This window comes from Onychomys torridus, chromosome 5 (genome assembly GCF_903995425.1).
Source record: "Onychomys torridus chromosome 5, mOncTor1.1, whole genome shotgun sequence".
NCBI classification, from domain to species: domain Eukaryota; kingdom Metazoa; phylum Chordata; class Mammalia; order Rodentia; family Cricetidae; genus Onychomys; species Onychomys torridus.
In genome coordinates, this window is record NC_050447.1 from 92,720,042 (window position 1) to 92,747,453 (window position 27,412).

The window sequence follows — 27,412 nt, forward strand, 5'->3', positions numbered from 1 at the left end:
TCACAAGTAGATATGTTCTGATTTATTTTGGGGCCACAGATTTATTAGTGTAAGAAATATCTATTTGTCAGAAACACAGTCATACATAAAAACAATATATATTAATTATATCCACCGCACACCTCCTCACTACAACTTCCCACTTCCCAGCACATCTCCCCTCAACTTCATGTCACATATGTGTATATATAATGAATTTTTAATTAAAATATAATTACATCACATCTTTAATCCCAGCACTCAGGAGGCAGAGGCACAGAAGGGTTCTATCAACCCCTTTGCTTCATTGCTGTCTTTTGATGCTCCCTACAGTATCTATCTTCTAATTTTGCTTTATTTGTAACTATTACACAGGCTTATATAAAAGAAAAATATCTTTCAAAAGAATATAATGGGAGGTAGAAGCAGGTGGATCTCTGTGAGTTCAAGGACAGCTTGGTCTACAAAGTGAGTTCCAGGAGAGCACTAGCTGTCCTGTTTCAAAAAAACAAAATAAATAAAATAAATAATAAAAACTTAAAAAAGAATACAACATTACAAACAAAACAATCAATACAGCTCATAAATTTATCCCTTTTCCCACTTTCACAAGAGTATTGGTGTCAAAATAATGATTCATACTTCACAAGTTCTCCAAACATTTCATCTCGTGGCTTCAATTGTACCCTATTTATAAATGAAGTCTTTATTTGCTGAAACAAACTATATAATTTCCCAACTTTAAAAATGTGTTCTTCAATTATCTTTTACTAAATTATTAGACAATTCATTTTCATTGTGATGTATAGTTCCACCCTTATCTATACCATGCTCTAGATTTCAATCACACACACTCAACTGGCTTTTCCTCCTTGCACAGAGAACAGGAGAGCTAAGGCAAATCACTAAAAATACTATGGTAAGCTTCTTCCATTCAGGTCTCTGGCCAGAAAAATAAAGTATCATTCCTTCAGGATCTCAGGGGAGGCACCGAAGGCCATCGTCATGTGCTATGCCTCATGTTTGCCAGCAGCCTCATCAATCAAGCTAGGCTGGCTGGTTAGTAAGCCAAAAGTAATCCTGTGTTCTCCAAGCCCCCGGTGCTGGTAGTGCCAGTGCACATCACCATGCCCAGGTTTGTTAGAGAATCAGCAATCCATCCCAGGATACCATGATTATAAGGCAAGTGTTTTACTAGTTTCTCACCCTGTGACTGGTTTTTTTTTTCTTTTCTTTCTTTTTTTTTTTTCATAAGAAAAATAGTTTTACCTACATCACCAAGAAATTTATGTCACATAAAATTTTACAAACAGCTGGGTGGTGGTGGTGGCGGCGGGGGCAGCGGCGGCGGCGGCAGCGCACGCCTTTAATCCCAGCACTTGGGAGGCAGAGCCAGGCGGATCTCTGTGAGTTCGAGGCCAACCTGGTCTAGAGTGAGATCCAGGACAGGCACCAAAGCTACACAGAGAAACCCTGTCTCGAAAAAGACCAAAAATAAAATAAAATTTTATAAACATATATAAATACAGAGAAAGTTAAACATGTGTTTTCTTCAAGAATTATTAAGCATGTAGATTGTTCATAGTATTCTAAAAATAATGTAATAGTGATCTCTTAACTCACTTCCTTGACCAATTGTTCTCTGTAATAAATTATTTTGGTACAAATAATTTTAGTTATAGCATAATACTGAATTCATTTTGGTTGACAGTTTGTTTTTGATTTTGAGACAAAATTTCAAGTACCCTAGGCTTGTCTCAAGCTTGATATATAACTGAGGAATGCTGTAAACTCCTGATCTACTGTCTCTACATTCTGAGCTACTGGGACTGCAAGTATACATGATCTAATCAGGTTTATATGATGTTGGATATTAAACCCTGAACTTTTTGTAGATTATGGAAGCACTTTACTACTGAGCTATATCCCCACCCCCAACATTAACAGAAGTTAATCATAAGCATTAAGTTAAAAATAACTGATGGTAAAAATTTTCTATCACACACACACACAAACCAGATTAATACATCCAAATCCTAGTGTCCTATCCATAGGTGACCACGTGTATATAAGTACAATCATAACTATGCATGTATATTAGGTACATATTTCTAAACTTGTTCAACAATGTGACCCAAAAGTATGTAAGTTTCAAGCTTGGAATATTGCACACTACAACACCAGGTAACTCTTTCATAGAGTAGATGTGGCAGCCATAGAACAGAGGACAAAAAATTCAGGAGAAACCATAAAGCAATATTTGGACAAACTTCTATAAATGAACAAAGACCAAAATTAAAAATATGAATAAATGATGTTGTCATTGAAGGTCTTGTAGACATAAGTGCAGTATAACAATAATTGCACCAGAATCTTGGCATTCAAATTGGCCTCCTTGGGAAGTAAATGTTAAGCTTTAAGGGATTGGAACACTATCTCAGGTAAAACAGAGTATGAGATGGGTTGAATGTATAGGGCCAGAAGGACAGAGAGATAAATTAAAGCCATATGTGGCTAACATTGCAATGAATTTATGGAGACATGATTTGTTACAGTAACGGAATACTCAGATTAACAATCCTCTAATCTCAGAAATAAACCATAAACTAACATATGTTTCTGGAAAAATATTAGAAGTTATTATAAAGAACAGTCACTGACCATTCAGGCTGTACAAGAACAGGGCACAACAGCTGCTGGTCTTTCAAAGGCACCAACAGCCCTACCTTTAAAATGGTTAATAGACAAGCCTGTATGGGTTCAGCAATAGCATTTCTACATGGACTGTGATAATGCCACTAAGCTGACAAACACACCTAAAGATTGACTTTGGACTACAAACAGCTTAGGACAATTTCAAGGTGGCTAGTTGTGATGATCCAGCCTCACAGACTACTCTAGCCAGGACTTGAGAAAATCCCTGCACTTTCCCATTTTGCAGAGATTGGACAACTGTCCTGGAACTACCTCTATAGACAAGGCTGGCCTTGAACTCACAGAGATCCACCTGCCTCTGCCTCCCAAGTACTGAGATTAAAGGCGTGCACGACCACTGCCCAGCTTGGAAATGTGAATTTTTAAATGCTAACAAACTAATTTAAGGAAAGCAATGAGTAAAAAAGTAACTTAACTTTTGAGCCATAAACCAAAGTTTATGAAAACTACAATAAAAAGCTGGTGATGAAAAGTAGCCAAGTGAGACCAACTCAGTGGTGCATGCATTTAATCCCGGCACTCGGGAGACAGCGGCAGGCATACCCCTGAAACACTGCCTCAAAGAAAGAAAGAAAGAGAGAGAGAAAGAGAGGGAGGAAGGGAGGAAGTGAGAGAGAGAGAGAGAGGGAGGGAGGGAGGGAGGAAGGGAGGAAGAAGAGTAGCCAAGGGAATAATGTTTGTATATTTAAGTCACATATACTCAGTTGATACAGTATTAACATTAATATTATTGTCTACTTTTTAAAAAAGATTTTATTTATTTATTATGTATACAGTGTTCTGCCTGCTTGTATCCCTGCAGGTCAGAAGAGGGTGCCAGATCTCATTACAGATGGTTGTGAGCCACCATGTGGTTGCTGGGAATTGAACTCAGGACCACTGGAAGAGCAGTCAGTGCTCTTAACCTCTGAGCCATCTCTCCAGCCCTATTGTCTACTTTTTTAAAAAGTTAAATGTATATGTTTACATACCTGTCCTGCCCATCAACTAGACTCTGCTCCTTCCCACTCCAAAGGCAGTCCAATTCCTCGGAGTTCAATTTTCTGAGCCTTGAATGTCCTCGGAGTTCAATTTTCTGAGCCTTGAATGTAGCCAGATAAATCTCCCTCCTGCCACTTCCTGAATAATCATTTGGAAGCTTATATCCATTATAATTATTTGGGCAATGGCTTAGACTTACTATTAGCTAGCTCTTACATTTAAATTAACCTATTTCTATTAATCTATATATTGCCATGTGGATACGACATTACCAGTCTGCTGGCATGTTGCTTCTTGGGCAGTTGATTGTCATCTCCCAGACACAGCCCTGCTTCTACGGTTATCTCTGAGTGGATTTCCCACCTGTCTCTATCCTGCCTTGCTATTGGCCAAAGCAGCTTTTATTTATCAACCAATGAGAGGAACACATATTCACAGTGCACAGAAAGACATCCCACAGCATTTGCTAAGATGCCAGATAGAAGGAACTATCAGAAGATAGTGGGTTTGTTTGTTTTTTTATAATATTTATTTTACACCAGGATTCTTTTTTTTAAAGATTTATTTATTTATTATGTATACAGAAGAGGGCGCCAGATCTCATTACAGATGGTTATGATCCACCATGTGGGTGCTGGGAATTGAACTCAGGACCACTGGAAGAGCAGTCAATGCTCTTGACCTCTGAGCCATCTTTCCAGCCCCAGAAGATAGTGGTTTTATTCCCCTTTCAAAAAATGTAGGTTCTCCGGGGAATTTTTTCTTATTGCATTCTACCTTTGAGGAATGTTTTTGTCTTAAAAATATAATGTAGCACATTAAGTGGCCTTTGTATTGGATTGTTTTCTGAGTGTGATCATTCTAAAGCTGTGCAGGTAGATGCTGGCTCTAGGAGTAGGAGTTGGCTGTAACCTTCTAAAGACAGCTCTGAATTTTGAGTTTACAGATAGATATTCATGTGGTTCCTTTTCCCCACTTCAAGCTGACAGCCTGGTATCATGGCATGTGCATTTGTCTGCTCTTCTCAAAGTTTGTGTCCTCTGTAATCCAGTCATGAAATACAGTAGAGTTTTCTTAGTCTGATCTTCCACTTGCTTCCTCTGTGTCCTTTGGGGAATATTTTTATCATATTTCAGAATATTGGTTTGTTAGTTTATCCTTTGCCAAGTGCCTTGGAAAGGTAGCCATTTACTTCTTTTCCTTCCTTCCTTCCTTCCAAATGTAGTATTGCTGTATGTAGCCCAGGTTGTCCTCTATTAGGGTCCATGAGAAGTCCCATAAAAGACCACCAGTCACATATATAATCAGCAAGAACATTCATTAAAAATTACCACCGGTTGTGATGGCACATGCTTGTAGGATTTGCTGAAGGAGGCGGAAGGCAGGAGGATCATGATTTTGAGGCCAGCCTGAGCTACACATTAATAGAATAAAACAAACAAAATGAGCTGGGCAGTGGTGGTGTATGCCTTTAGTGCAGAGGCAAAAGGATCTCTGTCAGTTCGAGGCCAGCCTAGTCTACAGAGTCAGATCCAGGGCAGGCACCAAAACTACACAGAGAAACCCTGTCTCAAAAAAAAAAAAAAAAAAAAAAAAAAAAATACCAACATGGTTAAACCTAACCATCTGACAAAGTGGCAAATGGTGAGCCCGAGAGAAGCTCACCGGCCCCTTTTAAGCAGGGTTAGGGGAATTCCAGGGAGGAGAGATTAGTCTGGGGGCTGATTGGTGGGTTTAAACAAAAATTTTACTGGGTGTTATAGGATTGGTAGGTGGCTTTAGTGGTTAGGAACTTTCCAGCGGCAGGGTAGGAAAAGCTATTTTTAGCTAGCTGTGGGGCACCTGTTGATTGGCTGTCCCTGAGTTGTGGTTTTCCTGAGAACAGTTTGCTCAGCTCTGGTCTCTGGGAGGGGTACTAGGAGCCAGTCACTCAGAGCAGAGGGGTCCGTGCTGGTCTCTGGGAGGGGTTCTGGGAGCCAGTCACTCAGAGCAGAGGGGTCCGTGCTGGTCTCTGGGAGGGGTTCTGGGAGCCAGTCACTCAGAGCAGAGGGGTCCGTGCTGGTCTCTGGGAGGGGTTCTGGGAGCCAGTCACTCAGAGCAGAGGGGTCCGTGCTGTGGTTTGAGATGCCATCCCACCACACACAGTCCAGTCCAGCCGCGAGAAGGTCGCGCCCAGACCCTTGGCTCTTCCTTGATGGGGGCAGCGTTGGGTGGGTGCATGGCCTGGTGGCCGGGTGGCACTGAGAATGACAGCTAGCCCAAGAGAATCCTGGCCCCATGACCTGCCTCTACCCACACAGTCCACGGAGCCGAGCGCAGAGACCCATGTCCTAACTTCCATCGGACACCCTTGCCCGTTTATGTGTGTGTGGCTAGGCTTGGGTTTTGTGTCTGGGTGTTTATGTGTGTGCACGTAACTCTGCATGTTTGTGTGTCTGGTCTTTTAGGCTCTGGCTTGGCTGTGTGTGTACATGCTTGACCGTCCGTCCAGCCGTCCCTCCTTTCTCAAGCACGGGTGCGCCATACAGTGAAGATAGACAGACTTTCTTGCTGCAGGGCTCTTATCCATTGGAAAGGGAAGATGTTCCCGAGTTAGGGCCTAGACACAAGCTTCCTTCATAGTCCCAGGACTCTCCATAGTACAGTACTCTCCACAGGCAAGGTGGGAGGCCGGACGGCCCGGTGGGACTGAGGATGGCCCAAGAGAGTCCTGGCCCGGGCGTCCGCCTCTGCCTCCCCCCGACCCCCTTACTCCCCCATCCCCAACCCCAACCCCCGTGCAGGAGCTGAGCCCCAAGACCCAAGTTCCAAGTTCCAGTTGCGGAACCCATTCCAACCCCCTAGAGGAACGAACTGCCGGAAGTGATTGACAGCATGACGTCACCACAGACCACTCAACCCTACTGTCTCCCATCGTCCTTTCTGCTGCACTGCTGTAGTCCATGTACTAAGTACTAAGCACTCAGCACCCACCCAGCTGCTGATAGTACCGAGTCAAGCTCCCACAGCCCCTGCCCTAGACCCACATAATTGACAGAATAACTGACTTCATGAGAGACACCAGGTCATACCCACCACCTCTCACCCTCATCTCCCATCACCTATGTGCGGCAGATGCCATAACCGGCTGCTCAGTCTTCTCTCGGAGATCAGGCCTCAATTTCAGGTTCCTGCGACTTGAGCCAGCAGTTTCTGGGAGGGCCGTGAACAAAAGGCAATCACTGATGCCCCTGCCAGCAGGGACAGGGAGAGTCACTGAGCAGCCCCACAGTCAGTACTGCTGGGCCAGCCTGCCCCAGGGCAGCTCAAGGACAGTCTGGGACTTGTCCAGGACAGCCCTAGAATGATAACTGTGACCCCCCAACTGACCCAGCCAACTAAAAGTCGCTAACATGATTGACACTCGCATAAACCAATCCCGAGTCTGTTCCCATGCTGACCCCCAAGTCCCTTCGCTTTACCCCCTCCAAATACCCCGCCCCCTTGCTCCTTGAGGGTCTCCCCTGCTCTGCTGCTAAGTCAGACGGTCGGAGAGGCCCGGGTTAACTCGAGATAAAAAGACTCTTTGCTTTTGCATGTATTTGGTCTCTTGTGGTCTTTGGGGGACTCTGGATACAACAATAAGCACCCAGCAACCACTGCCATCGTCTTTATACTAAGCACTCAGCACTGCCATGGTCTTTGTGCTAACTACTCAGCACATGCCACGGTCTTCCCACTAAACACTAAACACTCAGCACCAACCCCGCTGATAGTCTGGAGCCAAGCACCCACAGCCCCTGCCCTAGGTCCTAGACCCACGAGATTGACCTAATGACGTAATGAGACACCAAGTCCCACCCCAAGTGACCTCTCACCCTTACCATCTCCCATCATCCTACGCGACCCACTGACAAGGCCTTTGTAAAGAAGCACTCAGCACTCACTTCTGCTAAGTACTGAACACTGTAATGAGTACTAAGCCCAGCATCCACAGCCCCTTTCGTGTGTCACAGACCCACGTGATTGGCACAATTCCATCACTAGAGACACCTCGGCCCACCCCAGGCCAATTCTCACCTTCACCCATAGTCCAATGCGAGCCACACCCAAGGTCCTCCTACTGAGTACTAAGTACTCAGCATCCACCCGCTGATAGTACCAAGCCGAGCACTCATAGCGCCTTTGCTACATCAGAGACCCACACGACTGACACAATGACGTCATTAGAAACACCAAGTTACACCCCAAGCCAACTCTCTCCATGTCCCATCACCCTATGCAATCCACTGCTACGATCTTTGTAACTAAGCACTAAGCACTCAACACTCACCGCCACGGTCCTTCTGCTAAACACTTAACACTGTAGTGAGTACTAAGCTCTCAGCACTCCCCCTACTGATGGTACCAAGGCAAGCACCCGCATTTCCCACCCCCTAACTCCCTGGCCTCAGACAGAATCAGAGCCGGGTGCAAACCCTCCGGTGAGCGACCAGGCAGAAGCTCCCTCAACCTCCCACCTGAGACTCGGGCAAGGCGCCAGAGCATGCTGGGAGCCGCCCCCCCCGAGCCTCACCTCTGTGAATAGTTACCTCCCCGCGACTGGCATCATCCGCACCTCCCCAACCCCAAATAACGGAATCATTTCTCCCAGAAGTTAAAGGAGACAAGGAGGCGCAGAGGATTGTGGGTAGAGTGGAGGGGGGCCCGGCGGATGGGAGGGAGGGAGAGGGGGAAGTGAGGGCTAAGTGGGGAGCGCTCGTTAAATGAAGAATAAAAAGAACGACTCGGAACAGAAGAAAGGGAGAAAGAAAAGGGAAAAAAAGTAAGAGGAGGAGGGTGTGGGGGAGGCGCAGCTGGGGAAGTGACGCAGGGAGGTGGGGGAGGCGCAGGGAGAGGGCAAAACCCAGGTTCCTGCGCCGAGGCGGCTGAGTGCTGCATGATCAGTGGGTACAGTACTGATGACTCAGTGGGTAGAGTGCTAGATGCTGAGTAGTTATTTTCTGGGCGTGTTCTGAGCGATGATTGACAGGTGCTGTGGGTATGTCCTGAGTTGACAGGAAGGCTGTGGGCGTGTCCTGAGCAATGACTGACAGGAAGGGTCCTGAGAGTGGATTGCCAACTGGGATCTTAATCTTTCCTCCCCTGCTTCCAGTTCAGCCACAGTCAAGTGACACAGAAGTGTTCTCTGTGCCCTGCCCCTCACCTGCCCTTCTGTTCCGGCTCTGGAGGAGAGGCACCCCGACGGCCTGGACTCAGCTCACACCTGCCGCGGGTGCCCAGGGACCGGGCTCCACAGCATGCAGCAATCCCGCTCCCCGCGGAGCTTTGCTCCACCCGAGGGGCTGCCCAGCCCAGCTTCAGTCTGCGGAAATGGAGGACCTCCTCGGCTCTGCGGAAAGTGCTGCTTTTCCTGCTCAGTCCCCTAAGGGGCGTGTCTCCGCAAGGTCCTGTGCTCAGTCCCCCTAAGGGGCGTGTCTCCGCAAGGTCCTTGTGCTCAGTCCCCTAAGGGGCGCGTCTCCGCAAGGTCCTTGTGCTCAGTCCCCTAAGGGGCGCGTCTCCGCAAGGTCCTTGTGCTCAGTCCCCTAAGGGGTGTCTCAGCAAGGTCCTTGTGCTCAGTCCCCTAAGGCGCGTCTCCGCAAGGTTCTTCTGTTCCGCTCCGCTGCACAGGTGAACAAAGATCTTCACCCAGGGGCCCGGCTGCCCCTGCCAGGGCGGGAAAGCAGAGCCCAGGACTGGACAGGCAGACGGGCTTAGCTGGGGCTCTTAGGGGCGGAGCTTCTCCAGGGAGAAGAGTCCTGCTCAGGGATTGGTTGGTGTCCTTGTCAGGGCAGAGATGGCTCTGGGGTCAGGGTGGGTTTCTCTCACTGGCCCCTTTTCCCTGCACCTTCCCTCCTCACCAGAGGCTCCACGAGGGGGCGCAGTTTCTCCAGGGTGATGGTGTACTTCTACCCCATGATGTCAGCAGCCGCGTTCCATGTCAGAGGCTTCCTCCTGGCACCAAGGGTCAGGTTCGCAAAGGGCAATGCCCTGTCTGCAATTTCCGGTCCCCCAGTGTGAGGTCAACCTCCTGGCCACCATCTTGGTGTTCATTGACTGACACTCAATCGCTTCTTCCTCCCAGGACTGAAACCGTCCAGCCAGTGGGTGGAGAACTAGATTGATTGCCGCTGTGCCTGTCAATCAATGTCCTGAAGACAGGCCCACACATGCAACTTCCCGTCCCTCAGTGTGACGTCAGCCTCCAGCCTGCCATCTTCATGTTCACTGGCTGACATCTGATCGCTTCCACTGACAAGACCAGAAACTTGGCCTGTCCATCGTCGCCCTGAAGACGGGACAAAGTCCGAACGCACTGGACAGGTCTACCCTTCACACCAGTCTAGCCTCGGCTCCGTCCTGATGACATCCCCCTGGAGGCGCCCAGTCTCACCATCAGTCAGTCAACAAACACTGACCTCCATCTCACCCTCCTGGAGGGCTGCGCAAGCCTCTGGTGTGGTGCGTGATGGTCAGAATCATGCAGGGCAGGGCTGACCTGAGCACGCCAGAGGCAAAGCCCACATCATGGCTGACCCCTGACCCCTGGACCCAGAGGCCTCCCTAGAAGATCTGACCTGGCGAGGGGGGGATTCTGGGAGGAGGCAAGACTCACTGGTCCTACATGGCCCGCCAAGCTCTGTTGGTCCATCCGTCTGTCTGTCCCAGGTTCCAACAGGCCTGGTGCCCCACAGTCCATCACATTGGCCCAGACCAGAAGTCCAGAGCCACTTGTCAATCACCTGCTGCCCATGGCTTCAGCTTCCCCTTTCTGCTGTCAATCAATCCCCTAGCCAGCCAGACTGAGTGGGTCACATGACCCTCAGGGACCCTTCCTGGGATGCCCCTGGGTGTCCAGCTTGCCAAGCCTGTGAGACCTGAGTCATCCCCCTGTCTCGCTTGGAATCATGTGACTGAGAGTATGATGTCACAAACACACCCACACCCGGGTGACAGGATGACCTCACAGTCATGCCCCCCAGGTGATGTCCTGGACACACCCACCCCATGTGACTGACACGGTGACATCACAAAAGATACCCTCATGTTGCTCACAGGACATCCTGGTCAGCCCCTCCCACCCCAGCTGTGACGTTTCCTGATACTGCCCCTCACAGGCGCAAGGCCAGACACATGACAGTGACGTCATGCTGATGTTATTTTCTGATTTAATAAAAAAAACAAACAAACAAAAAAAACAAGAAAGAAAAACAGCTTTAGATTTGAAACTACTTCCGGGTGTGGTGGAGCTGCCCACGTGCTCCTGCAGTGTGGGCAGAACTTCCTGTTGACGTCACAGCCTAGTTGGCCTCCTCGGTCTGCAACAGTAAGTCCTTCCTGAGGGTCTGGGGGGGAGCAGAAGGCGGGGTTAGGGGCCAACCGGGGTCAGGGGGGTCAACTGGGGTCAGCAGAATCAGGGGTCAACCAGGGTCAGTGCGGGTCACCCAGGGTCAGGGAGATCAACTGGGGTGTGGAGGTGAATTGGGGTCAAACTAAGTCAGAGAGGTTAAAAGGGGTCAGTGGGGGACAATGAAGGTCAGCTGGGGTCAACTGAGGTCAGCAGGGGTCAACCAGGATCAGCAGGATCAACGTTAGCACGGGTTAACTGTGGTCAGCAGGGGTCAACCGGGTTCATATGGGTTAGCAGAGTCAACTGGGGTCAACTGGGGTCAATGGGAGTCAGAGGTCAACAGAGGTTCATCGGGGGTCAACTGGGGTCACTGGGGGTCATCCTGAGTTCAGCAGGGAGGGAACTCAGGGGTTTTCCAAGTGGGCATGGCTGTAGGCCAGTCCCAACAGATGACTGACAGGAGGTCCAGACCCCCTCCCCCCTGGCGCAACCTCTGACCTCTGGGTTGACTCTGTCATCATCAGTGATTTTGTCCTTGATTTCCGGGATCGGGGGGAAAAGTTTCTGGATCCTGACGAACCTATGGAGTCAGGGGTCAGAGGTCAGGGGTGGTGGCAACCACTTTGACTTGGAACCTTAAGGTCAGGCAGGAGCAAGCAGTGCTTGCTGGGAGTCTCACCCATCACGCATGCCCCTTAGGCCCGCCCCCTTGCACATCCGTCACCAGTCACGTGTCCACAGGCTCCATCATGGTCATGCCCTGGCCTCTGCTTACCTCTTCCACGCCAGCCCGAGGCCCAGGGCGCACAGTAGGGTCACAGTCACAACGGTCAGGTACACGTGCAGCATGGGGACCCCCCGGTCCTCAGAGCCTGTGGGAGGGGGGGCTTAGACCGGAAGTGGCATGGGTCAAAGGGCAGTGTCTCAGAAGGCCGGGAGCCTGAACCAGAGATGGTCTGGCAGGGTGCACACGCCCCTCACCGAAGGCCACGCCAGGGCTCCACGCGCTCCAGCGGTCGCTGCGCACGTCCCCAGCACGCACGCTGACCACGTGACCCAGCCTGGGCTCGGGACTCGGGAACTCGTATCTGTTTTCCTGCTCACTGGAGATGCACACCTGTGGAGGGGAGGAGGAGGGTGGTCCTGCGGTGGCCCCGCCCACCCCAGGGGTCGGCAGGCAGTCAGCCGCGGTCACCTCACCTTAGGGTTGGCACTTCCGGGTTCTGCGTTCTAGGAGAAATCGGAACTGGAAGTGGGTTCCCAGACTGGAGGGGGGCGGGGAAGCCCCCTCCCCCATTTCCCATGATGCCCCGGGGTGCGTACCTGTCTCTGGATGTCCACCTCATACCGAAAGTCCGAGAAACTCATGTGACTCCACGTCTGTGGCTGGGACCATGTGACCACGCAGTGGGAGGAGTTACAGGCCACGGTGATGTTCCACGGGGGGCTGAGACGCTCTGAGAGGAGGGCAGGGATCAGGAATGAGTGACAGGAACATGTCCCGCCTACTGGAAGTGACATGACATTACAGGCAGGCTTCTGTGATCACCTGTCACTCACACCCGGTATCCGCCCCCTCACAACTGTCACTCACACCTGTCCCTTCCCCACACGCCTGTCACTCATCTCCATCTTCTGCCTCCTCACACCTGTCAATCACACCTGTGTCCTGCCCTCCTGTCACTTGCACCCGTGATCCACCCCCTACATCTGTCACTCTTCGCCATGTCCTGCCCCCTTACACTCTCCTGTCACTCACCCCCATGTCCAGCCCCCTCATACTCTGCTGTCAACCACCCCTGTGTCCCTCCCCCTCACACCTGTCACTCACCCCTGCGTCCACCCCCTCATACTGTCACCCTGACATCACACACCTATGAGCTTGGTGTTCAGCGTGATGTCATAGAACATGATGTCACACATCCGGCTGGATCCAGTCACAGTTATGTGCACATGATGGGGCAGCTGAGTCAGATCCTCCATGCGGCAGCCCGTGTGCACATGATCACCCAGGTAGGTAGGGCATGCCATCAGCATGTGACCCCTTTGGGGGATAGCCCATAATAGTCAGCCTGGGCCCAAGGCCATACCCCCTCTTCCCACCCTCTTTGACATTGGTGCTCACGTGGTGTTCCGCATGTGCAGGAAGTACTGGATGTCCCTAGGTGCCGCAGGCCCCACCTCCCAGGTACACGTCATTACACGTGCATCGTGGATGAAGCATGTGAGGTTCTGTGCTGCCGACCCCTCTGTACCTGCAGAAGGAAGAAGTGACATTGGGTTGCTGCAAGCCGCAAGAATATATTACAGAGACTTGGCTGTATATAATACAGCTATACCTAGAGAGGTCAAGGAATCGTTCTAGAGGAAAGCTATTTATCAGGCAATATTTGATGTTATTCAGCTTTTAATATATCAGCTGTCTTCTGCTATGAAATTCTTGTGCGCTCATATACTACTAGGCCATATGGCAAACAGTATAAGCTTCTCAGAGCTTCTGCTCATCTACTAGGTAACCCCCCTACAGAGCCTAGGAGACAAGCAGACTGTAGATGCATAGCTTTGTTTCTTGTGCAAATGAAGCTCAGACCATCCCCTTCCCTCGGGTCTAGTAGCATGCCAGAGCTACTGACTGGAGACAAAAGAGTTGTTTGCATAACAGCTGCTTTAAAGACTGAAGCAGAATTCCTGGTCCTGCCAGAGAGAAGAGAGGAAAGCAGAGTTTCTGTAGATGGTAAGCCAGACTGGCTCGGGTCCAGGAGTAAGGGGCAAGGAAAGGTTTTGCAGACTCTAGGTGGATTTGATTCCGATCAGGAGAGTAGGAGAGGAAGGATAGATGGAGGATGAAGGAACAGAGGACGAAGATGAGATCCAGAGCATAAGAGCTTAGTTATTACTAGGGCTATGAGCGGACAGAAAAAGAAGGGAAAAGAGGAACTGAGGGTCAGAACAGAACTGAAGCTGTGTAGAAGTTTGTTATAGAGAAATAAAGTAAATGGATGTAAGAAACTGGTTTGCATATGTTCTTTTCCCTCAGATAACACCATGCCAGATGTAGCATCCTCTCCAGGACTCTGGGAAGGATTTTCTCAAAGCAGGCCCCTGGAAAATTCCAATACAGCTTTACGTAGCTTGGAAATCACTATCAACCTCGAAGTTCATCATTTATCTGAAAGGCTATGATCAACCTGGAAGTCCATCATCAACCTGGAAGTGGATTTTCAACCTTAAATGTTGTCATTACCCTGGAAGTTCATCATCAACCTAGACATCTTTCCCTCTGTGGGGTGGTGACGTCAGCACATGTGTCAGCATCCAGACTGACCAATCCACAGCTGGTCTATCACCTCTTCTCAGACGTCACTTTCTGTCTCCTGCTCCCTGTCAGTCATTCGATTATCACCTGTCTATCGATCATCTACTGATCATCTATTAGTTGATTACATATCCATCTATCGATTGCCCAATCATCTCTCCCTGTCTGTCTCTCAGGTCCAGCCTCCCTTAACCAAGTGACCGGCAACTACTTCCACTGTGGGTGGGGCTGGCGCAGAGGGACAGAGCTCAGCACTTGCGTCCACTCAGCCCCCACCACCCTTAGAGTGATGAGGATACGGTGACCAAAGCCATGATGGAAAGTCACTATGATGGACAGGCTCTGTGACTGACAGGCACCACATCCCACCCCTGAGCCCCGTGATGACTGACAAGCACCAGGCCCTGCCACCCCTACCCCATACCCCTTCCCCTCCCCCACCTCTGTTGACGTATCTCAGCTTCTCAAGCACAGGCATGTGATTAACAGTTGCATTGACCTCCAGCGTGACCCCAAGGTGAAGGGTCAGGGATTTGAATTGGCAGCGACACACAGGGTCCTGGGGGTGGGTGGTGGGCGGGGATGTGATGTCATCAGAGACCTCTGATGCCGGCCCCGCCCCTGCCCCATCCCTACCCACAGCAGGCCCCGCCCCCCACCGCAGACCCGTATCTTCAGGTGCCCCGGTCTCCCGTTCCTCTTGGTGTAAGTTGCAGTGCATGACTTCACGATGACGTGCCCTCCGCAGCTCCAGGTCAGGGTCCAGGTCCCGGGGTCAAAGGTCACGTTCAGCACCGAGGCTCCCCAGCGAGTCAGTGCTAGAGTATGTAAGGCAACCTCTGACCAGACCCGCCCACCTGTGACTTTGGACCCGCCCCCTAAGGATAAGTGACATCACTTCCAGCACTGTTCCAACATTGCCTCTCTGGCTGCCAGCATCTCAGGAAATGCGGGAGGATGCAGTGATGTCATCATGTATAATGGGGAAGGGGAAGAGAGGATCCCTACTTCCTGTCTAGATCTGTCAATCACTTCAGTGTGGACAGGCATTTGCTGATGTCTCCTCACATGTGTTGATGTGTCATGGGGAAACTGAGTCACCGAGGAACCACACCAGGTGCGTGGGGGGGGGGGGGGGGGGAACCAGGGACATGTGGGGTCGCACACTCACCTGGAAGCTCCTGTGCCATGGAGTTGGAAGCCTGAAGCAGAGCTGCACACAGTAGGGCCTGGCCCAGTAAGGCCACACACGGCATAGGCATGGCTGTGGAGAGACAGAAGGCATTTCCTTGGCAACATCCTGTACATCAGGTGTCTGTGGTGTCATCCTGTCAGTCAAGTGTGGTGTGTGGGTGTATCTGACGTCATCCCCTGAGTTACACGGGATGGGCAGGCATGTCTGTGAAGTTATTTGTCAGTCACCCAGAATGGGGCGTGGACATCATTGGACCCGCCCCTTGCCTCTGCTGTGTTCCCTGCATCACTACTCTGGCACGAAGTCCCCTGATGTGGACCCACTATGCACGCACACCCTGGTTATGGGGATTTCCTCCTCATCCCTCCCTCACCCTACCCTGCCCCCCCCACTCCCAGCCATCCTCCTGCCTCAGCTCCCTCTGCCCTGATGTCACAGGCCGGGAGTTTTCTACCATCCCCTGGGTCCCGTGGGTTGCAGTCTGACTGTGCCCCACTTGCTCCCTCCTCCCCGTCAGGACAGACTTCCTCTTCTCTACCTTGGGTTCCCTGCAGTGGGTGACTCATGGAACATTTTTTTTTTTTTTCTGAAATGTACAGCGAATGATTGGGGTGCTGCAGAGGCAGCCGCAGACCCTCTCATATGCAAAGATCCCGGTGGGCAAACAAATACCCAACAGCACCCCAGTGCATGCTGGGAACGCTCATCCAACACCCTCAGGTCTCCATATTATTTTTCATTTCTGCTATCTGTGGACCCCGTCCACTTCTCCCCCATTACCCCCTCCCCCTCCCCAACTCCCAGGATTCATCATCATCCATCTCTCTTCCCTGAAGGCAGCTGAGAGGCCCCTGGGGACTTCTAATTAGTTAGGGGGACCCAGAAAGGCACTGACTCTCCATGAAGGTCGTGGGGGAGTCCCCAGGAAGTTCGTCACTCACCCCCTATCCCCCCATGCAGTAAACTGGAAGCATTCTAGGATCCGGGTCTACGATCTTCCCAGCTGGATATCAACCCACAGTACCCCAGGGGCGAGGCCACTTTTAATCTGGAGGAGGTGGGGAGGGTGACAGGGAGGGAGGTCCCTGTCTCCCCACTTCCGGTCTCACAACCCCTGCCCCTTGACCCCAGCCACTTGAACTTTGACCCTCCAAAAAAGATTTTATTTATTTATTATGTATACAGTATATTGTCTGCAGGCCAGAAGAGGGCACCAGGTCTCATGACAGATGGTTGTGAGCCACCATGTGGTTGCTGGGAATTGAACTCAGGACCTCTGGAAGAGCAGCCAGTGCTCTTAACCTCTGAGCCATCTCTCCAGCTGGACCCTCCACCTTTTCTTTTTCTGTTTTTGAACCCATAACCTGGGGAAGGAGGTCACTTCCAGCCAGTGCACACAGTAGGTCAGCATGTCCCCTCAGTAGCCCATTGGGAGATTCTAGAATCTCCCAAGATGCCCCTGCGGCTCCCCCTCCATCTCCCCCCCCCCCCCCCCCCCCCCCCCCCCCCCCCCCCCCCGAGTGACCCTAGGGTTGGGATCACAGGGGTGATGTTAATACAATCCCTCCTGATGTCACCAGGAACCATCCCCTCCCCATCCCCAGGATGACCTCAAGAAGCAGACCCCAGACCCACCGGAAGACCCACAGGGTGACTTCCGGTCTGGGGTCACCATGCCCGGACACCCACCCTAGCCCTGGTCTACACAGACCACGCCCCAATTGAGCACGGGAAGCCTGGAGGAAGTGGACTTACCGACACGGATGGCAGGGGATTGCCCACAATGATGGCCCACTCCTGGTGCCCCTGCCCAGGCTCGAGGGTGAGCAGCCCTGAGCCGTGGGGAGAGAGGTGGGAGGCCCGAGGGGACCTCCGTAAGTCTGCCTGTCTTTCAGTCTGTCCCGACTCCCTCCCAGCTTCCTCATCTGCAGGTTGGGAAACCTAGAGGGGAAGGAACAGGCGCGGTGATTGACAGGCGTGCTGAATGACTGACAGTAGGAGCCCAGGGCCCTGCCCTGGGGCGGGGGGTAGGGGGTGATTGACACCTGGATCCAAGTTGTATGCAGAAGCCAGCTGTTGGGATTCCTGGGAAAGGTGGGCGGGGCCCAGTGTTTATTGATCAACTATTGATCAAGGATTGGTTGGGGAAGGGAGGGAGAACACAGTGGGGCTTCAGGCTCACAGTGTGACGTTCAGGGGAGCTCAGTGTGACGTTCAGGGGCACAGAGTATGACATTCAGGGAAGCTCAGTGTGACGTTCAGGGGAGCACAGTGTGACGTTCAGGGGAGCACAGTGTGACGTTCAGGGGAGCACAGTGTGACGTTCAGGGGCACGCAGTGAGGCTCCAGGCTCACAGTGTGACGTTCAGGGGAGCTCAGTGTGACGTTCAGGGGCACAGAGTATGACATTCAGGGGCACAGAGTATGACATTCAGGGGAGCACAGTGTGACATTCAGGGGCACAGAGTGTGACATTCAGGGGCACAGAGTACAACATTCAGGGGAGCACAGTGTGACGTTCAGGGACACGCAGTGAGGCTCCAGGCTCACAGTGTGACGTTCAGGGGCACAGAGTATGACATTCAGGGACACAGAGTACAACATTCAGGGGAGCACAGTGTGACGTTCAGGGGCACAGAGTGTGACGTTCAGGGGCACACAGTGTGACGTTCAGGGGAGCTCAGTGTGACGTTCAGGGGCACAGAGTATGACGTTCAGGGGCACGCAGTGTGACACAGACAGCGTTATGTTCAGAGGCACACAGTGTAAAGTTCAGGAGCACGCAGTGTGACCCTCAGGGGTGCACAGTGTGACGCTGAGGGACGCATAGCGGGGCTACAGGAACACACAATGTGACTCTCAGGGGCGCACAGTGAGGTCTTTAGGCGAGGCTCAGTTGCTGACTGTGGGAAGTGATGACGTCACTGGTGACCATGTGCCAACATCAGAGTGTGACAACAGCATCCTGACACCATGGGGTATCTGCTAGGGTGAGAGTGAAGCATCAGGGGAGGGAGGGACAGTGGCATGAGACAGGTGATGCCTGATGTGACCCTGACCTGACCCCAGAACCTGATGACAAAGTGGGCGGGGCGGGGTCCATCACAGCTGTCCTGACTATACTAGCCACGCCCACCCAGGCCAGCCGCATCCCATGAGCCTCCATGCCCTCGGCCCGGGTCCCGCCCCTTACTCCAGGGAGCCGGGCTTGGAGGTGACGTCCAGGTTTCTGGCTGTCATGAGCCCTCTACTTGTGCCCCATCCCTCCCCTCCCATGATGCTTCACTCGCACCCCAGCGGACATCCCATGATGTAATGAGTTCCCGACATCCTCTGGGAGATCCAAGGCCTCTGCCAGTGATGTCACCACTGCCCAGCTCCCACCACAGAAACCGAATAGGGTCCTTTGGGCCACTTCCAGTTCAGGGTTGTGTCTGACCATCAAGGCCTCCATCACTGCATCCCATGATGCTTTGTGGGTGTCGAAGTGTGGGAACATGATGACCTGTGACCCGGAAGTGGAGTACTGATGCGTGAACTAGAAGTGAGGTGTGAATATGTGATCCAGAAGTGGGGTGCTGACCCGTGTCCCTGAGGGCTCCACTCACGTGCACAACACAGGACACATCACGTGGCACAATCCAGACCAGAAGGCACAGTGCTGGAAATCGTGGAGCCAACACCTGTCAATCAACCACCTGCTGTCAATCACGGACAGAGCGGAAGTGACACCTGCAGCGATGGGAAATGTGCAGCACCGTTATCCTATCCCCCCCCCCCCCCAATGCTCTGTGCCAGCTGTCAGTCACATGACACGTCCGGCCCAGACCCCTCCCATGACCCTTCAGGCTCCCCCTCACAGACACCTGGTGACATCATGAGGTCCCATCATGCTCCGGGTTGGGGGCATGAACACTTCCGACGACGTCATCACTCAGTCCAGCTCCGTCCACAGGGCGATTTGGGTTCTTGGAGACATCGGGATTCAGTGGCTTGTCTCCCTCCCAAAATCCTTTGCTCCCCGTCTGCTTCGACGTGATGACGCCATGAGGTCCCATGATGCTCTGGGGTCCAGACAAGCCAACTTAGTGACATCATCACTGAGCCTGGCTCACCCACAGGCTCCACTATGGCCCCGCCCCTCCGCCCACTCCGCCAATCATCCCTCAGGACACACTCACATGCGCTCCGTCTGCGGCTCATCAATCTGTCATCTCCATCCACTGAGCAACCAGCACCCCTTTCACTCAGCCCTAAGCACCCCAGTGACTGAGCTGGACAGGCACCACAGTCAGCAAGTCGCAAGCACCCACTCAAAAAGTCACAAGCACTCACCAACTGAGCCACAGGCACCTCAGCTGAGCCACAAGCTCTCCGTAAAACCAGTCACCAGCACCCACTCACGGAGTCGCGAGCACCCGACCGTCCGCCCCCGCTCCCGCCCTCCTCTGGAAGGGGAACAGGCTCCTTCCCCTTCTCCCCACTTCCCCTTTTTCCGAAATCCCCCGCCCCCCTTGCCCACACCCCGCCGGGCCTGCGGGGGAGGGTCGGTCCGCGTCCACGCTGCGCGGACCGGCCGCGGCGGCGGGGTCCTGCCCGACGCCGGTGTCGTCGGTGCCCACGCCAGCAAGGCGGGAGACCGGGGACCCGGCCTCGCCGTGTCGGTCCGCCCGTCCGTCCCCCTCCCCCCGCGCCCCCTCCCCCAGCCCCACCCGGTTATCGCCGCGGCGATCGATTAGTCAGTCCGTTATCGCCCATCAGCTCGTCAGTCAGCGCAGCTTCCGCCGCCCCCGCCGCCGCCGCGACTTCCCCAAATGAGAAGAAGCCCCGGGGGTCGGGGCAGACGCGCGCGACCGGGTGTCCGTCCGTCCGTGCGTCCCCATGTCCGTGTCCGTCCGACCTGCCGCCTTGAGCGTCCCGACCTGGCCCCTCGCGGTCATCCTCCTGCTGCAGCTTCCGCGGACCTCGTGGGGAGACAGCGCGGGTAAGCCCGGGGTGGGGGGAGGTCCAGCGGGACGGGGGCGCCCGGGTCACGTGGTCGGCGGCAAACCCACGTGGCGTCCCCTGGGGGCTCCGGGGTCGCGGGGGTCGCGGAGGGCGCTTGCGACGTCAGCTGTCAACCGCGCTGGGATAACAGCTCATCTGCATATGCTCCTCCGTTAATGCCTGTCGGAAGGTGGGCTTCAGGAGGGTGCTTGTGGCTCAGTACATAGGGGCCTGCAACTCAGTACATAGGGTGCTTGAAGCTCAGTACATACTGTGTTTGCAGCTCAGTGCTGCGGCTTAGTATAGGGTGCCTGCGGATGAGTTGGCAGGGTGCTTATAGCTCGGTTTATGAGGCCGTAGATCAGCGGGCAGGGTGCTTATAGCTCGGTTTATGAGGCCGTAGATCAGCGGGCAGGGTGCTTATAGCTCGGTTTATGAGGCCGTGGATCAGCGGGCAGGGTGCTTATAGCTCGGTTTATGAGGCCGTAGATCAGCGGGCAGGGTGCTTATAGCTCGGTTTATGAGGCCGTAGATCAGCGGGCAGAGTGCTTATAGCTCGGTTGATGAGGCCGTGCATCAGCGGGCAGAGTGCTTATAGCTCGGTTGATGAGGCCGTAGTTCAGCGGGCAGAGTGCTTATAGCTCGGTTGATGAGGCCGTAGTTCAGCGGGCAGAGTGCTTATAGCTCGGTTGATGAGGCCGTGCATCAGCGGGCAGAGTGCTTATAGCTCGGTTGATGAGGCCGTGCATCAGCGGGCAGAGTGCTTATAGCTCGGTTGATGAGGCCGTGCATCAGCGGGCAGAGTGCTTATAGCTCGGTTGATGAGGCCGTGCATCAGCGGGCAGGGCTTTTAGCACGTGACACGGCCCAGCACCCGCCCCCGAGACCACTTGGTCCCGTCACTCACCCCGAGGTGGGCGGAGCCGCGCGTCCTCAGTCTCCTGGTCAGAGGTCAGCTTCCGCCCTGGCGGCTGATGGCACCGCCGGGCCCCGGCCCCTGGCGCATTTCTCCCAGAAACCGGCCGAATCCGGTTCCGGCTGCGGTGGCCGGGGGTGGGGGAGCGGAGGCCGGGGAATGTAGATGGGGCGGGGTCACGTGAGGGGGCGGGGGTGGGCGGTGTTCCGCACTTGGTCTTGCGTGGCCGACGGTCCTTCCTTCTTGCTGGGTCACTGGGTGCTGGGTCCTCCCGGGGCTCAGTACTCTCGAGACTCAGTCCTCCTGCGGCTGAGTACTCTCCGGGCTGACTACTGTCGGGGCTCAGTCCTCTCCGGACTCAGTCCTGCGGGGGCTCGGTACACTGTGGATTCAGTCATCCTGGGGCACAGTACTGCCAGGGCTCAGTACTTTCCGGGCTCAATCCTCCAGCTGCTCAGTACCTCTCTCACCCGTCACAGATTTCGATAATAGATTCCTGGAAACTCCATAGTTAAAGGTCAGAGGTTTCCGGACGCAGGAAGTCCCGCCCCGCAGGGGCCTCAGAGTGACAGGCCAGTGGTGTGAGTTGACAGAGGAAGGGCAACTGCTTGTGAGTCCGTCAGTAGAGGGCTGGGTGCTCAGTGGGTGGAGTGCCGGGGACGCAGTGGGTGTTCCGGCTCTGGAGGAGAGGCACCCCGACGGCCTGGACTCAGCTCACACCTGCCGCGGGTGCCCAGGGACCGGGCTCCACAGCATGCAGCAATCCCGCTCCCCGCGGAGCTTTGCTCCACCCGAGGGGCTGCCCAGCCCAGCTTCAGTCTGCGGAAATGGAGGACCTCCTCGGCTCTGCGGAAAGTGCTGCTTTTCCTGCTCAGTCCCCTAAGGGGCGCGTCTCCGCAAGGTCCTTGTGCTCAGTCCCCTAAGGGGTGTCTCCGCAAGGTCCTGTGCTCAGTCCCCCTAAGGGGTGTCTCCGCAAGGTCCTTGTGCTCAGTCCCCTAAGGGGCGTGTCTCCGCAAGGTCCTTGTGCTCAGTCCCCTAAGGGGCGTGTCTCCGCAAGGTCCTTGTGCTCAGTCCCCTAAGGGGCGTGTCTCCGCAGGTCCTTGTGCTCAGTCCCCTAAGGGGCATGTCTCCGCAAGGTCCTTGTGCTCAGTCCCCTAAGGGGCGTGTCTCCGCAAGGTCCTTGTGCTCAGTCCCCTAAGGGGTGTCTCCGCAAGGTCCTTGTGCTCAGTCCCCTAAGGGGCGCGTCTCCGCAAGGTCCTTGTGCTCAGTCCCCTAAGGGGCGTGTCTCCGCAAGGTTCTTCTGTTCCGCTCCGCTGCACAGGTGAACGAAGATCTTCACCCAGGGGCGCGGCTGCCCCTGCCAGGGCGGGAAAGCAGAGCCCAGGACTGGACAGGCAGACGGGCTTAGCTGGGCTTCTTAGGGGCGGAGCTTCTCCAGGGAGAAGAGTCCTGCTCAGGGATTGGTTGGTGTCCTTGTCAGGGCAGAGATGGCTCTGGGGTCAGGGCCAGGGTGGGTTTTTTTCCTTTTCTTTAATTTTTTTTTTCCCCTGGAGCTGAGGATCGAACCCAGGGCTTCTACCACTGAGCTAAATCCCCAACCCCCCAGGGTGGGTTTCTTTAGCTGGCCCTTTTTCCCTGCACTGGTAACTCAGTGTATAGAGTGCTGGATGCTATGTGGCCTCTTATATCACTGGTCACGTGCCCCCCCAGGTGATGACTTCCGGGTCAGCATCGTTTGTTTCGATCTGGACACCATGGAGGTCACGTGGGATCCTGCCTACTATGTGGGGGCCAACCTGAGCTTAGCGTTCCGGTGAGTGGCTGCCTCCCATGATGCTCTGCTCTCTGGCCTGATGCTCTCGTCCCATGATCCCCTGCTCCCCTCCCATAATCATCCTCTCCCCTCCCATGATCTCCCACTCTCTTCCCATGATGCCCCACTCCCACAGCTACAACCATGATCCCCTGCGGCGCTGCCCCCGCTACTTCCTGTCAGGGGGAATCACTTCTGGGTGCATCTTCCCCGCCCGCCGAGCACTACTGGAGATCCACATCCGGAAGGGTGAGGTGTTGGTCTACATCCGGAAGCGACTGGCCACAGCCTACCGTGAGTACCGGAAGTGGGGGTAAGGCCTGCCGTGGGGCTTACTGTGAGTACCTCAAGTGGGGTCAGGACCTCCATGAAAGTGACAGCCGGACCCAGATGTGGCAGGGGGCGTGGATAGGGGTCACACAGGGGTCGCCTGGCAACTTGGGGTCATGCTTGGGTCACATGGGTTAGTAGGGGGTAACAAGGGTCCCCTGGTTGAGTTGGAGGTTATATAGGGGTCACATGGGCATAGGGGTCATGCAAGGGTCATGCAGGTCCTTTGGAGTCACACAGGGTCACACAGGGGTCTCTAGGTACCTAGGGTCATGACCCCGGGGGTCTCCCAGCATCCGCTCTGACGCCTCCATCCACCAGTGACTGACAGCCATCCCCCTCCCCCAGTGAAGCCCGGTCCCCCAGGGAACATGACCTTCCATTGGCTGGAGGACTCCGTCCAGGTCACGTGTCCCGACCTTCCCTACAACGACCTAGTCTACGAGGTCCAGCACCGAGGGGCCAGAGACCCCAACTGGGAGGTGCGTGTCATCACCGGGATCCCAGCATGCTCGGGAGTCCTCTGTCAATCATTTGTCAGTCAGTCACCTGTCAATCCGTCAATCATCGGCATATCTATTGCTCATGCTGTGTCCTGTCAATCATCCATCCATCGATCAGTACCTCTCTGTCATTCACCCGCCCATCTGTCAATCACTCTCTTAGTCACGTCCCATTCTCATAGTCCCGCCCCCATGCTCATTCATGTGACCCACCATCTGGGTTCTGACCCCGAGGTCCTGACCCCTCCACCCCTACTTCCAGGTCGGGTCCTGTTTCCGGGACAGGTGCTCTCCTGAGCCATCTGTCCTGGGGACAGTCTGGGAGGGAGACTGAGTCACAGCACCATCACATGACCCGTCCACAGACCTCTTCCGCGAACACATGTAATGTCACAGTGGCCGGAGTCGACCACCAGCGCTGCTACGACTTCCGGGCCCGGGTCACCACACAGGAGTCCACATATGGCCATGAGACATACCCAAGCGACTGGACCCCCGTGACACACTGGCAGGCTGCAAGGCGCACAGGTGACTTGACGGGAGGGTCAGGAGTCACAGGAGCAGGTGACTGACAGGCAGTAGATGATTGACATGTAGCCGCTGCCCTGACTCCGGCAAACATGACTCTCCTTGTCGGTCGTGTGACCCGTCCATCTCCCCCAACCCCAGAGTCCTGCCAGGAGCCTGCTGCCCCGGCTTTCCCGAAGCTCCTGGTTGCATGCAGCCTCCTGACCCTGCTGACTTCGCTGCTGCTGCTGCTGTCTCTGTGGAGGCTGCGGAGGTCAGGGCGCAGGGCTGGGGGAAGGGCGCGGGGTCACATGGTGGAGGGTGGGGTCGCGGTCACATGCGGACCCACAGCCCCCCTGGGTGTGTCTCATGGTCATCTCTCTGCCTCAGTTCCCCCTCCCTGACCTGTCTGGGTTACGCACCATACAGTGTCTGCCCGTGAGAGCACGTCACGGCCACCCTGTGTGACGTCAACCCTGCCCCCCCAACTCTGCCCCTGCCCTTGCAGGTTCAAGAACATGCTCATGCCATGTGTGCCCGACCCCAAGGGCAGCTTCCCCGGGCTGTTTGAGAAGCACGGTGGGGACTTCCAGGTGATCTCCAACCCAGCCTCCCATGATCCTTCACTCCTTACCAACCCCACTTCCAGTTACTCCCGTGATCTTCACCCTATTTCCCAACTTCCTGTTCATCCCTCCCATGATCCTTCATTCTCTCCCAACTTCCCTTTCTTGGGGAAACAGGTGTCATTGTGGCCCCGCCCCTAAAGCCATGATCTTTTACATTCCCAGGAGTGGATCAGTGACACACAGCATGTGACCCTGATGGCAAAGCCAGAAGTCTGTGACCCCACAGAGGAGGCACTGGTCCTGGAGCATCACGGAAAGAGGGAGGAGCCTGAATGGGACAAGGATGCTGGGTTTCCTGGCCTTCCACGAGAGGGCTTGAGGGTCGGAGACCTGGTGTCTGTGGGTGGGGTCACTTTCATGATGGACAGTGATGCCTATATGACCTTGTGACCCTGGTGTGACCTCGGGCACTGTGATAGTGTCACAGCCAAGGAGAGTGCCCACGGTGTCAGTCATCATTTCCCACCCACATCCCCTGTCAATCATCACTTAGGACATGCCCACAACCCTCCTGTCAATCATTATGTAGGACAATCCCAAAGCCCTCCAGTCAATCATCACTCAGGTCATTCCCACAGGCCTCCAGTCAATCATCACTCAAGATACTCCAACGATGCTCCTGTTAGCCCCACCCACAACGTTCCGCCCCACCAGTCAATATTTGGGACTGTGAGGAGACCAGAGTTCCAGTCCTCCCGAACATGGCAGGTTCATGGCTCGGGTGAAATCGCTCCGGGGCATCACAAAGCCTCTGACCCATCCCCCAGTAGGGAACAGACCAAGCTGAGAGCAAGAATGAGGAGGCAGCAAAGATGTGATCACATGACCCTCCAGGACTTAACAGGGCGACAGTAAGGCCCCTTATGAGTATTCCAAACTCAGCACAACATACTGGAGTACTCAGCATCAAGCACTAGGAACACATCCTTAGCGGCAGTTTACCAAAATCCACAGGCCCCTAAAGGGTACTCAGAATTCAGCAACATAACCTGGACTATTGAACCACAGGGTCATTTCTCTCTGTTATAAGAATTTAAAAGTCACTGTACAGTAATCAGCATGCAGAACTACACTCAGGAGTATTCAGAATCAAGTACTATGTATCCTTAGGAGTCAATAACCTAGATGTGACCTATGAAATTTCACACATTTAAACAATTCTGACGTAACTCCAAATAACAGTCACAAATGCCCCAAAGACTCACTTCTGTATTTCCTGAGGATCACTTTCCATACTAAGGAATGAAAGCCAGATGTCAGGGTCGGACAATCAACCACACCCGCTCTAGCATCTCTTCATTCTGGCACCAGACACCACTCCTCATGTGTCTTGCCCTAGTGTGTGATCGTGAGTGAGAATGGGTCCACATGCAGCGGTGCACTCCGGGTTGTGGCATGCTGGTGGGTGTGGCTGTGCCAGGCGAAGGATGGGAAGGTGTTCTCCCAGGCAGGCCTGCTGGTCTGCCTGCCTGTCTGAGTGTAAATTTTGGGTGCCTGCATTAGTAATCAGGTCCTTGTGAGTGTGGGAACATTCCTGTAGATGTGTAGCATCATTCCTACATGATAAGAGCTTGGGGGGGGGGTCACCGGTGTGTGTGTGTGTGTGTGTTACTGCACAAAAGTGTGTGTGCGAGCACCCTAGCTCCTGCTGGCATACCTGTGTGTGATTCACTATCGGTGAAAACACATGCCCAAGGGTGTTTCAGGATGGGTGTGCGTGTATGTGGAGGCACACGTGTGTGTGCGTGCATGAGTGTGAGTTCAGGAAATGTCCTTCCAAGTTCCAAAGAGAGAACCCGGGTTCATCCTGGACGCCCACACAACCACCCACCGACAAACCACCAGCGCTCTGGCTTGTGACTGTGTCTGTGTGGGTGGGTACGCATGCCCGAGTGTGTTTGCGTGTGTGGGCGAGCATGTATGTGGAGGCCCGCGTGTGCGTGCATGAGTGTGAGTCCATATGAAGTGGTGCCCTCAGGGGAATGGGACGTGCTGGTGGGATGGGATGCCAGAGAGCCACAGTTGGTTGCTTCCCAAGCCCGACCTGAGAGCCCAGGGCCTGGGCGCAGTGATGGAGTGGGTAGGGTGGTGGCCGAGCAGAGCACCCAGGTCCAAGATGGGCCCGACCTGGAACCTGGTGGTCCCAGGGCAAGAGGAAGTCAAGGGTCGTTCA

General features: G+C 53.9%; 2 protein-coding genes and 1 long non-coding RNA gene across 11 annotated transcripts; 2 read left to right on the forward strand and 1 right to left on the reverse strand.

Moving 5' to 3' along the window:
* Positions 1-8,380: 8,380 nt before the first annotated feature.
* On the forward strand, positions 8,381-11,025 carry LOC118584002. 3 transcript variants are annotated; one of them, XR_004944992.1, is made up of 3 exons: positions 8,381-8,479; positions 8,810-9,665; positions 9,779-11,025. It is a non-coding gene; the product is annotated as an uncharacterized LOC118584002 (long non-coding RNA). The 3 variants fall into 3 exon arrangements; XR_004944994.1 differs by having other exon boundaries at positions 8,810-9,660; XR_004944993.1 differs by having other exon boundaries at positions 8,810-9,324; positions 9,558-11,024.
* LOC118583997 (granulocyte-macrophage colony-stimulating factor receptor subunit alpha-like) lies at positions 10,847-22,952 on the reverse strand. Of its 6 annotated transcripts, XM_036187877.1 has the most exons (16): positions 21,449-22,952; positions 20,268-20,721; positions 19,422-19,619; positions 19,164-19,287; positions 17,311-17,496; positions 15,532-15,624; positions 15,027-15,178; positions 14,802-14,919; positions 13,170-13,299; positions 12,919-13,088; positions 12,368-12,501; positions 12,245-12,274; positions 12,026-12,161; positions 11,820-11,916; positions 11,543-11,624; positions 10,847-11,039 (listed from the first exon to the last, which is right to left on the reverse strand). In XM_036187877.1, the coding sequence occupies exons 6-16, from the start codon at positions 15,620-15,622 to the stop codon at positions 10,995-10,997; spliced, it is 1,185 nt and encodes a 394-aa protein (XP_036043770.1). In that variant the 5' UTR covers positions 15,623-15,624; positions 17,311-17,496; positions 19,164-19,287; positions 19,422-19,619; positions 20,268-20,721; positions 21,449-22,952; the 3' UTR covers positions 10,847-10,994. The 6 variants fall into 6 exon arrangements, with proteins under 6 accessions (XP_036043770.1, XP_036043768.1, XP_036043769.1 ...); XM_036187875.1 differs by having other exon boundaries at positions 20,478-22,952; XM_036187876.1 differs by having other exon boundaries at positions 20,456-22,952.
* Positions 20,104-26,424, forward strand: LOC118583999 (cytokine receptor-like factor 2). 2 transcript variants are annotated; one of them, XM_036187882.1, is made up of 9 exons: positions 21,653-22,396; positions 22,752-22,778; positions 23,168-23,270; positions 23,407-23,564; positions 23,949-24,082; positions 24,469-24,631; positions 24,773-24,884; positions 25,119-25,203; positions 25,402-26,424. In XM_036187882.1, the coding sequence occupies exons 3-9, from the start codon at positions 23,212-23,214 to the stop codon at positions 25,627-25,629; spliced, it is 939 nt and encodes a 312-aa protein (XP_036043775.1). In that variant the 5' UTR covers positions 21,653-22,396; positions 22,752-22,778; positions 23,168-23,211; the 3' UTR covers positions 25,630-26,424. The 2 variants fall into 2 exon arrangements, with proteins under 2 accessions (XP_036043774.1, XP_036043775.1); XM_036187881.1 differs by lacking the exons at positions 21,653-22,396; positions 22,752-22,778 and adding an exon at positions 20,104-20,539.
* Positions 26,425-27,412: the final 988 nt, after the last annotated feature.

Excerpts from the sequence above, each read along its gene's own strand:
- LOC118583997 (XM_036187877.1), bottom strand. The coding sequence starts at position 15,622 with ATGCCTATGCCGTGTGTGGCCTTACTGGGCCAGGCCCTACTGTGTGCA. Across the intron at positions 15,179-15,531 it reads CATGGCACAGGAGCTTCCAG|CACTGACTCGCTGGGGAGCC; the intron begins GTGAGTGTGCGA and ends TACATACTCTAG. Across the intron at positions 13,089-13,169 it reads CTGCACATGCGGAACACCAC|GGGTCACATGCTGATGGCAT; the intron begins GTGAGCACCAAT and ends TATCCCCCAAAG.
- LOC118583999 (XM_036187881.1), top strand. The coding sequence starts at position 20,437 with ATGTCCGTGTCCGTCCGACCTGCCGCCTTGAGCGTCCCGACCTGGCCC. Across the intron at positions 23,565-23,948 it reads GCGACTGGCCACAGCCTACC|TGAAGCCCGGTCCCCCAGGG; the intron begins GTGAGTACCGGA and ends CCCCTCCCCCAG. Across the intron at positions 24,083-24,468 it reads CCAGAGACCCCAACTGGGAG|ACCTCTTCCGCGAACACATG; the intron begins GTGCGTGTCATC and ends ACCCGTCCACAG.